Below are 12,015 nucleotides of genomic sequence, written 5' to 3'. Positions count from 1 at the left end.
ATGTGAGTGTGAATGGTTGTCTGTCTCTATGTGTCAGCCCTGTGATAGTCTGGTGACCTGTCCAGGGTGTACCCTGCCTCTCGCCCAATGTCAGCTGGGATAGGCTCCAGCACCCCCCATGACCCCTAACAGAATAAGCGGTTACAGAACATGAATGAACTAGCATAGTATGCGACACATGCTAGCACACTATGTCATTTTTAAAACAATTCAACTGACTTTTGGTTTCACACTGGACACAAACAGCAGGCTCCCAGGTAAAAGTCCAGAGTTTGTTTGGCACACCTACCTCCTCCTCCTTCCTGCCCAATGCGTACTTTCTTGCTATTTGTACTACAGTAGTTGCCCAGCTGCCCAGATGGTCTCATACTCATATACTTCTTTGCTTTGGTGTCTTGTGCCGATAGGCCACCGACCAAACATTGGTATATGATAAGCTCGGAGTGAGACCAAGTTGCCCTGGCAAAAATAATGTGAGGCTGATATTACTGTCTTTAAGAGGCGGTGGTGCATTCATTTTTTAAGCTAGCTATAAACTAGACAATATCTAAGGCAGTGGTTCCCAACTAGTGGGTTGTGGGTCCATTCTGAATGACCACAAGTAACTCGCGAACATGTTGTGTTTGTAAAATACACACTTTATATTTTGACGTACAGTTGATTTCTGGCATAGAGCTTTTATTTTGAAGTGCTGTTTCTTGCTGTAGAGTAAATGACTAACAGCTACTTGACAGAGACAGCAAACTAGCTCGATGACATGGCGAAATGCAAGTGGGACGCTGAATATATTAAACTGTGTGGACCTTGAACTAATGACTAAGGAGAAATCTGGACCCCATGGCTGGACCAGCTGGGAACCACTGATCTAAAGCATCCAATGGTACCAACCATGTCGGTATAGCTTGTTGAGATGGGGGCTAAATTACGCTCCAAAGTTAGACTAAATTTTGGCAAGGGAACAACTGGCATGGCCATTTTCAAAGGGGTCTTTTGAACTCTCACCTCAAGAGATCTGACTCAAAATGGGCTCTATGGGTACCCACGAGTCTCCCCTAAACTTGAGGATTGTTACCAGTAAATGTTAAAACTGTTACCTAAGAAAAAAACAAAGTCTATCAGTATGCAATTCTTTAGCTCTCCATACTGACATTTAATTACCCTATATACTTTAACAGCATAGTCGAATTCCTGAAATTCAGTTATGGCCTCTGGTTTTGGTGTGCCACCTCAGGATTTTCACTGGCCCCATCTGGCCACCCCCCGAAATTTCTGGGGTCTCCATCGTCCACACCTCACACACCCAAAACAATCCCTAAATTGATGTCTTCATCCAGCACTGTTTCTAAGTCTCATTCATCCGGACCGCTGCCATATGGTTACTGTACACTCACTGAACCACATCTGCTGTGTGTTACCGCACACACACACACAAACACACATCTCTCCAATGCACCCATACCTCAGACTTGTGTGGCCGATACAAGGTATACTCACCCACCCACCCACACGCATGCATACAGTAGCGTTTAACTCACCATCTGTTCGTTGAGGTCCTGTGAGGCCTCCATGGCTTCTTGAGTTGTGCTCCGCCACACACTTGAGGGGCAAAATAAATGAGAAGATAAAATATGGGTCAGTGGGTGTAAATGAAACAAAGACACCTTTTTGTATTTACCTGTGCACAGGTTTAAAGGTTCATCATCACCTGTACTAACTTCCAGGGATGTTGCTTGAACATTTCCTTGCGGAGGGGGTTTGCAAATTTAATCAGTTACACACATTGTGGATGAAACCACGCACCGTACCGTATTAATTTCTGCCTTTTTTTCACGTCTATGTGCATCTGTCGGTTAGACCTTCTGTCAGTGTGTTTATGTGTGAGCAACAGGAGACTGAAGGAGGGAAGCGGCAGCGGTAACTTCAGCATATCATCTTCAGCCGAGGGTGAAGTGGAGAGATAATTGCAGAAGTAAATATCAACAATGAAAATGGAGAAGTGTAAATGATACGGCTGCTTGGCTGGCTCTGGCCCACAGTCACAGTGGCTGGCTAGCACGCAAAGACAGTGAGTGACCCTATTAATACTAGACAGGAGACAGGTTGGCGCAGGAGTCTGGAGCGACAGAGAAGCTGAGGTGATTGTCTACAACTTAAGTGAGATTAGATGTTGCGATCAGAACAAGACACTTGTTTTTTTTTGCCGCTGTCATACAGAGGGCGATGCTGTGACAAAAGGCCAGCTGAAAGAATGGAAAACAACAGCATCATGGCACAAAATGGCTCCCCTCTAGTATACTGTGCTAAAGTTTGACAGCTGAATAAAAGAGTAGGCTGCGTAGACGTGCACTCAAACACAAAAAGTCCTTCCCTGTCATTAGATCTGTGGTTCCCAGCAAGTGTCGTAAGGAGTGCCAGCTCATGCAGCATTTCTTGGTATCAGAATAATCCTCAGTATTGGCCGATAGGCAAGTTTAGGGATCTGAATCGGTATCGGGAAGGAAGAAATGGTATAGTTCCTCCCTTGTCCCTTACATGACTCTAACAAAAGACATGTAAGTAAAACGTTTACTCTTCCCCAAACGTTCATCAGTATTCAAAATGCCAGCTTTATATAGAAACGTCCCAAAATAACAAGTAAGAACATTAAATTGGTGTAACAGAAGACTTTTGAGTTGTGTGTGTGTGTGTGTGTGTGTGTGTGCGCGCCCACGCCCGCTGTGGAGTTTCTGGCTCGATCCTTTAAACTAACTGGCATCCTTTTAATTTTTCATAGCGTTCAGCTCCTCCTCGCCTGAAACCGAAGACAATAATGCGTCTCTCAGGTGAATTGATTTGTGCCCAAGCCTCCCTCGCTCCCTCCCTCCTCTCTTTCTCTCCATCTCTCCCCCCTCTCACCTTTGTGGAGGACAGAAGCAGCCGTCCATCCGTTTGCATTTCACTCTCCCCGTCATGATTTTATTCCTCTTTAGAGAGGACGCAGCTGACAGTAAACTCATGTAAATATTATTAATCATTTTAGGAGTAGTGGACTTTATGGAAATAAAAGTGATACATTTATAACATATTTGACTCTCATAGTCATGGATGGATTACTGAACGGGCCTACCAGGCACAGGCCAAGGGGCCCCAAGTTTCAAGGGCCCCACTGGCCTTCATCTGCAAAATGTCACTCAAGTTAACACATACCAGGAAAAGACTCAAAATGACCACAAATAGATGTGAAGGAATTGAAAAAAGACACAAAATAATTATAAAAGGGGATAAAACAACCACAATCAGAAGCACAAGAAATGAAAAGAACACAAAATTACCCCCAAAAGACACGAAACAATCACAAGGATACACAAAAGTACCACAAAGAGACACAAAATGACAAAAAAAAACTTAAAAAGATGCAAAACAATTAAAAGGAGACACAAAATAACCACAGAGACACTAAAACATCACAAAGAGACGTGAGGGAACTACAAAAAGACACACAATAACTACAAAGGGCGCAATAAAACCACAAAGAGACACAAAATGACCAAAAGGACACAAAAAGACTACAAAGATACAAAACAACCACAAAAGGCACAAAATTACCACAAAAATTACCGTAAAAAGACCACAAACAGACACAGAGGAACTATAAAGAGACACAAAAAAGGACACAAAATTACCTCAAAGAGATGCAAAACAATTAAAAGGAGACAAAATAACCACCAAACCTCACAAAGATACAAAGCAACCACAAAGAGGCACAAAAGACCAGAGAGATGTGAAGAGACTACATAGAGACACACATAACTGCAAAAGGGGGAAAACAACCACAAAGAGACACAAAATTACCTTAAAACGACACAAAACAATCATAAGGAGACACAAAATTATCACAAAAAGACCACAAAGAGACATGAAGGAACTACAAGGAGACACAAAATAACTACAAAAGGGGGAAAATTTACCATTAAAGAGACATGAAATGACCATAAAGGACACAAAATTACCGTATAAAGACACAAAACAATTGTAAGGAGACACAAAATAACCACAAAGAGACACAAAAAGACCACAAACAGATATAAAGGAACCGCAAAGAGGCACAAAATAACCACAAAATGGGGAAAAAACAACCACAAAGAAATACAAAACGACCACAAAGGGCATAAAATTACCTCAAAAAGACACAAAACTATCGTAAAGACACAAAAAATTATTACAAAAAGACTAAGAAGAGACAAAAAGGAACTATAAAGAGACACCAAATAACTACAGAAAGGGGGGGGATAACCATAAAAGAGACATAAAATTACCCAAAAGGGCACAAAGTTACTGCAAAAAGACACAAACAATCACAAGAATGGCAACAAGAAGACACCAAAAGACCACAAAGAGATGTCAAGGAACTACAAAGAGACAGAAAAAGACTACAAAATCGGGAATCGGGAAAAACAATCACAAAGAGACGCAAAAGGTGCAAAATTACTACAGAGAGACACTAAAAACAACAAAGAGATGTGAAGGAACTGCAAAGAGACACAAAATAACTACACTAGGGGGAAACAACCACAACGAGTCACAAAACGACCCAAAAGGACACAGAATTGCCTTAAAAAGACACAAAATAACTACAAGTAAAACCATCACAAATTCTGTATGTTTGGAGGAGGTGGTGGGGCCTTTTGCTTATCTGTGCCCAGGGCCCCATTGTTTTACAATCCGCCCATGCTCAAAGTGAGTATTGGTAAGTGGTCTTTTAAAAATATATATGTATAAACTGCTGCAGTTAAATATTCTCATTTCTTTAACTGCTTAATTGTGACCAACTGCTTCACCCACCTCTTCTGTGTGTTATACGCCACTACACATGACAGCCTCACACGGCCCTAAAACCAGTAGTTAACCTGACACTGCTCGGGGAATCAATAGCGCCTGCCATTTCCTTCAGCGTCCCAGCAGAGAGAATTAGATTTCTCACTATGACTATCGACAGAGGAAACACATATGGGACGGCGGAGGATTAGAAAGTGCACTACACGGCTGCACTGCGGTAATTTCACGCTATAAAAGCCGCAGAGAGGAGAATGTTGAACAAACCGCAGACTGCTGCTGGATGGAGAGGTCGGAGTGAGAAGGCACATATTCAGTTTGACTCAAACTTTATTGACTGAGCCACTTTTACGCACGGGTCGATTTTTTACATGACATTTTCCCCTCAGTCGTCTTTATTCTTCAGATGTAACTCTGAGCTTTAATGGGCCACACGCACTATTTACAGCAGCAATACTGGGACACATTTATTCTTATAATTAATCCAAATTTGAAAAATAAATGCGTGATATGGGGCTGCGTATTTACCAAAATATTCTTTCAGGACAAAATGGAGAAAAAGGGGAAAGTACCGTGTAAGGATGTGACGATTTTCCTTTATTGATGGCACACAATTATAAATTACACTTTGATCTGATATTATTTGATAAATAATAATATAAAACAAATAATATAAATAGTTTTATTTTGATTAAATAATTTCTTATTTTATTTATTAGGTTTTGTACCCCTCTCTGCTTCAGGACCACTTTTTATCAAGTGTCTCGCAATAAATCTATATATTAAAAAAGGTGGTTGTAGATAACTATCCTGCAAAACTAAAAATAAATAAATAAAAAAAAAAAAATACAAAAAGAAACAAATAAAACATATGATATAAATATTAAATAAAAAGGATAAATTTATTGGGGCAATAGAAAGCCTATCATAAACTGATATTCTATTTTTTTTATTTTATTTTTTAAATATAGGTTATATTTCATATGACAGAAAACGTGAGCAGGCTGTATTTCCTCATCATATTGCAAAACCATCTATTTCCGGTTTGTTTTTTATTCTGAATGTCCCAACTATTTCCTTTTTTTTTCTTTTAAAGGTCAGAACAATGATTTGTTTCCATCCTCCGTGCGTAAAGGACTTTATCATCCCCCCAACCCCTCCCCCCCAAAAAAATCTCCACAAACCAAATCCCATCCATCTCTCGCGCATTAATGCGCATTGGTTAAGTATGAGTCCTTAATGTGAAATCTAATCTGTATGGATTACGGCAGCAGCAGGGCCTATCAGATTTTGAGTCGGCGCGTAACTTGTCATGTTGTTAGGGGCAGGCCAATAGCCAGGGGCCATTCAAACCCTGAGAGCCCGGCCGTGGTATAAGATTCCCGTTTCCTACATATCAAATATAAACACAAACTCCACGTGGGATGAGAGGAGAGATGGGGAGGAAAAAGTGGAGGACACGCGGAGGGATGCTGACAGAGCAGCCGAGGAGAGGGGGGGGGGGACGAAATGCCTCCATGTGTGATGAAATCTGGATATAAAAAAAAAAATAAAAAAAGATGGAGAAGCCACAGTGATCTGGAGTCAAAGATCATCAGGGCAAATAAGCATCAGGATAATTTAATTTATATGAATTCATTTTTTTAAATCAAAAGAAAAGCTTCATAAAACAGGAAAATCCAAATTAATACAACATTAAATTACGCACGTGTCTACCTATAAAGGGCAACATCTCTGCAAATAAATAGGTAAATAAAATGAATTTTGGCGGGTTTAAGGTGCCGATCTCAAAAAGAATTGTGGAAAAATGAACACCAAATTAAATATTACAATCACCTCCTTTGGCAGACATACTAACAAATATATAATGTCTTAAATTGTCTTAAAATAACAATTTACACAAATAAATTCATGATATTCTCATTATTGTCAACTGTGAAAATTAAACTGTTTATACTCAATTATTGGAGGATTAATCATTTTACATAAAGCATGATTTAAAAGGAGCAATGCCTCAATGTTTCGCTTAATATTCAGTATTTAATTTAATTAATCAGCCTGAATCAAAGTCAGTATCGTCCACCTCAGCTGTCACCCACCTGATGTTTGTCACAGTAAATCCACACATCTATAAGTGTCTCCTTATCAAAGAAACAAAGTCAACATACCTGTGTTTCAATCACTTTCGTCCCCGGCAAGAAATCAGCTCCCAGATTTCCTTCACTTCTCCCAGACGCTCATGATCTGATGCAGTGTGGTCGCCTCACAGCTCTCCCTGCTGTCTGCAGCCTGTCACTGACTGGGATCAAAACACTTCAGCCACTGCTGCCCATTACCAGTAACAGTCCCCCCTCAAAAAAACAAGCCCGAGGAGTTAATCACAACTTATTAAACTAATTTACAAACTCAAACCGGAGTCCCGGGTCTCGGTGTCGGTGTCGGGAGCGCTCACCTCAGCTGGAAACACCATGATTTTCAGTCCGCGTCCAAGTTTGAGCACCGGGCTGTTCTCAGGCATTAGGCTCAACTTCATTATTGCGGACCGCGCCGCTGCTGCGCATGCGTCCAGCTGCCATGCGGACACTATTGGGCAAGTGCCCAAAGGACTAATGGGGTTCAGAGGGGAGGGGGGTACCAAAATGACATTCTTATTAATAGTTTGGCCCAAATGACGAGCTCACAGTTTTATTTATCCCATCAGGGCGAAAACAACACGCACCCACTGACCAGCTAGAGTCATATATTTAGGCTATGTTTTTTTTATCTATATATATTGTGTTTTTACAGATTATTCATACAGCTGCTCCACAGTTGCACTTCATATTTTTTTAAATAATATTTTTAAGAAAATAACAATGAGGAAATCATGTCAATCAAGCACTTTCTTCTTCTTCTTTTTAAATATTATTTTTATTGATGATAATTTATTTCAACATGAACATACAAACACCAGCAAAAATCCCTACACTCACACACACACACACACACACACACACACACACACACACACACACACACACACACACACGAAAAAAAGGGATCTTGACACCTAAATTCAGCATACTCAAGAGTTAATAACACAGAAAACCCAGCCCATCACAGACGAGAGTACGCAGGAACAAGAAAACCGTGAAGGATAAAGGGAAAACATTTGAGTTCAGATACTGTAAAAAAGAGGACACCAAGATTCTTCCCATTTATATTCACATTTTGGATGATTAAATCACATTTTTTCTTCTTTTTAAGCTTCTTTAATGTCTCATTTGCTCCTTAAGAGTTCACTATTGGCTGTTAAGCATTAGAGCAGGAGTCCTCAATGTTTTTCAGGCCAGGGACCCCTGAGCTGACAGAGGCATGGAGCAGGGACCCCCCACTACATAGGCCTATACAAAAATTGTGCTGCATATTGAACTGGGCCGACAATAAAGGGTAGGGCAGCCTAAAGTGCAAAGTATTAACATACTGTCACGGTGCATACAATATTAGACTATTCAATTATGGACAGATTCATATATTTATGCATCATGAATAAATTTTATAATGATTCCTGGGTATTAGTTAGCCTGTTATCAGTATGTGTACTGGAAATTAAATGTTTGTTGTTGTTTTTGTTTTTTCACAAAAAGGATGATGTATTTTTGTGATTATGTTTGATTCATGTTAACATGTATGCTATTTTCCGACACATTTTAATTTGGGGGAAAAAATCTGAAAAAATAAAATGACATAAAATAAATATAAATAATAAAATAAAATAAGCAAGTGGGGTTTGGTCAAATTTAAGGATTTTGAATAAGACTTTGTAATTTGGGTGAACTGACACTTCAACACAGAGACACACATTATATTTCCATGGATGACTAAATGGGCCCACCGTGCACAGGCCCAGGCATCCAAAAAACGACAACATTACTTCAAAGAGACACTAAAACCTACAAAAAGGGACAAAACAATGGCAAGAACACACAAAACATCCAAAAAATGACAACAGAAAACTACAAAAAGGGACAAAACAATGGCAAAGACACACAAAACAACCAAAAGAAGACACAAAATTCCTTCAAAGAGATACAAAAAAATACAAAAAGGGACAAAACGATCGCAGACACAAAACAGCCAAAAAAAGACACAAAATTACTTCAAAGAGTCACAAAATAGCTACGGGGGGGAAAGCAACCACAACGAGACTTGGGTTGGGAACCGGAGAGTCGCTTGTTCGAGTCCCCGTCCGGACCAAATATGGAGCGTGTACTGGTGGCTGGAGAGGTGCCAGTTCACCTCCTGGGCACTGCCGAGGTGCCCCTGAGCAAGGCATCAAACCCCCTAACCGCTTGGGGCGCCTGACCAAGGGCAGCCCCCTCACTCTGACATCTCTCCACTTTGTGCATGTATAGGTCCTGTTTGTGCATGTGTGTGACACAAAACATCCAAAAAATACAAAATTACTTAAAAGAGATACAAAATGTTAAAAAAATAAATAAATTCAAAGGTACACAAAATAACTACTAAAACAAAGAAAACAATCACAATGACACACAAAAGATCTAAAAAAGACACAAAAAAACCTCAAAGAGACACAAAATAACTGCAAAAAGGGGGAAAGCAACCATAGCAATGACACAAAACAACTAAGAAAAGACATAAATTACTTCAAAGAGATGCAAAAATCTCCATAAAGGGACAAAACAATTGCAAGAGCCACAAAACATAAAAAAGACACAACATTACTTCAAAGAGTCACAAAAAAAACTACTACAAAAATGGAAAAAACAATCGCGAACAGACAGTAAACTTAAAAAAAGACAAAATTACTTAAAAGAGATACAAAAAACTTTAAAAAGGGACAAAACGATTGCAAAGAGACACAAAACATCCAAAAAAAAAAACCACAAAAAACTTCAGAGACAAAAAATGACTACAACAAAAGGGGAAAGCAACCACAACAAGGAGATACAAAGCTACTAAAAAAGACATGAAATGACTTCAAAGAGACACAAAAAAATGACATAAAGGGTACAAAACAATTGCAAAGAGACACAAAATATCCAAAACAAACACAATTACTTCAAAGAGACAAAAATGACTACAAAAGCAAAGAACAACAATCACAACACGACACAAAACAACTAAAAGAAGACATAAAATTACTTCAAAGAGACACAAAAAACTACAAATAGGGGCAAAACAATTGCAAAGAGACACAAAATGTTACAAAAAAATAATAAATTCAAAGGTACACAAAATAACTACTAAAATAAAGAAAATCACAATGACACACAAAAGATCTAAAAAAGACACAAAAAAACCTCAAAGAGACACAAAATAACTGCAAAAAGGGGGAAAGCAACCATAGCAATGACACAAAACAACTAAGAAAAGACATAAATTACTTCAAAGAGATGCAAAAATCTCCATAAAGGGACAAAACAATTGCAAGAGCCACAAAACATAAAAAAGACACAACATTACTTCAAAGAGTCACAAAAAAAACTACTACAAAAATGGAAAAAACAATCGCGAACAGACAGTAAACTTAAAAAAAGACAAAATTACTTAAAAGAGATACAAAAAACTTTAAAAAGGGACAAAACGATTGCAAAGAGACACAAAACATCCAAAAAAAAAAAACACAAAAAACTTCAGAGACAAAAAATGACTACAACAAAAGGGGAAAGCAACCACAACAAGGAGATACAAAGCTACTAAAAAAGACATGAAATGACTTCAAAGAGACACAAAAAAATGACATAAAGGGTACAAAACAATTGCAAAGAGACACAAAATATCCAAAACAAACACAATTACTTCAAAGAGACAAAAATGACTACAAAAGCAAAGAACAACAACCACAACACGACACAAAACAACTAAAAGAAGACATAAAATTACTTCAAAGAGACACAAAAAACTACAAATAGGGGCAAAACAATTGCAAAGAGACACAAAATGTTACAAAAAAATAATAAATTCAAAGGTACACAAAATAACTACTAAAATAAAGAAAATCACAATGACACACAAAAGATCTAAAAAAGACACAAAAAACTTCAAAGAGACACAACATAACTGCAAAAAGGGGGAAAGCAACCACAGCAATGACACAAATCAACTAAGAAAAGACATAAATCACTTCAAAGAGATGAAAAAATCTCCATAAAGGGACAAAACAATTGCAAGGAGACACAAAACATCCAAAAAAAAAGACACATTATTTTCTAAGAGTCACAAAATGTCTCTAAAAAGAGACTAAAATTAGCAGCTAGGAAGAGATGCAAAACAGTGACAAAAATTAAAAGAGGCAAAACCACCACTAAGTCTTTGTATCTTGCAGGAAACGTAGTTGAGTCTTTTGGGACCCATTGTCTTGTAATCCACACATGTACATTTCTACAACACTGTGGAGGATGCAGACACAGGCAGCTTCTTCAAATGATGTCTCATTCCACTAGAAACAAGCCCCTGACAGAGAGAAAATACCCAGTGATACATACATCAGAGCAGAAGTACAAAATCAAACACACATGCAGAGGAAAAACACGGTGCTGGTTAATTTGTATATACAGTTATACACAGAGAAATAGAGAATAATTGTGCCAATAAAAGCCCAAAAACATGCTGGGTGTACAAAACAAAATAACAAACATGGCTCAAACACATCTTGTGCGAGTAGAGTCAGACAGCGCTGCTCCACAGTGGCCCCACAGAGATGACAGATTTGGCCACGGAGCGTAGTTTATTTGAAAAATTGGATGTTTGTTATGGCTTATGGATTCTGTGACTGTTGGATCCCGCTGGCCTCGGATCAGCGCTCTTTTACCATGCTGTCATATATTTGGGATGATGATGTCAGCAGCCTCTCTGACTGATCCCTGATTGTTGGTTTTGAGATCCTGCTGACATCCACACACACACCCACACTCACATATACGCACATGCATCTCACATTCTTTCCTCTGCTTTTCTGCCCATCTCATGTGCACAAAAGCAATTTGTTTATATGATTCAAAGGGCCTCTCGGAGTCAAGGTTTCCCTTGCATCACACACACAATTACAGACAAAAAAAGTTGTGTTCTTTGTGGCATCAGCTGGCAGGGAGAAAGAGAAAGTCGCTGACAAACTGGCTAAGTAAAGACTGAAAAGGAGGGATCTGAGAGAAGAGGAGGCTGTGATATTAATTTTCTTACTAGGTCCATTCATCTTCT

The 12,015-nt window shown here is 38.9% G+C and overlaps 1 protein-coding gene across 3 annotated transcripts in view; it reads right to left on the bottom strand.

Annotated features, from left to right (window-relative positions):
- The window catches only part of eya4 (EYA transcriptional coactivator and phosphatase 4), a 79,465-nt gene extending 72,100 nt beyond the window's left edge, over positions 1-7,365 (bottom strand). For all 3 annotated transcript variants that reach the window (XM_049589153.1, XM_049589154.1, XM_049589152.1), the window contains exons 1-2: positions 6,981-7,365; positions 1,536-1,596 (exon numbers count right to left, since the gene is read on the bottom strand). In XM_049589153.1, the coding sequence (XP_049445110.1) occupies positions 1,536-1,568 (33 nt within the window). In that variant the 5' untranslated portion in view covers positions 1,569-1,596; positions 6,981-7,365. The remainder of the gene's footprint in view (positions 1-1,535; positions 1,597-6,980) is intronic.
- Positions 7,366-12,015: the final 4,650 nt, after the last annotated feature.

This window comes from Epinephelus fuscoguttatus, linkage group LG11 (assembly GCF_011397635.1).
Source record: "Epinephelus fuscoguttatus linkage group LG11, E.fuscoguttatus.final_Chr_v1".
NCBI classification, from domain to species: domain Eukaryota; kingdom Metazoa; phylum Chordata; class Actinopteri; order Perciformes; family Serranidae; genus Epinephelus; species Epinephelus fuscoguttatus.
The sequence above is the reverse complement of the archived record's forward strand: the minus strand, read 5'-3'. Positions and strand labels throughout refer to the sequence as shown.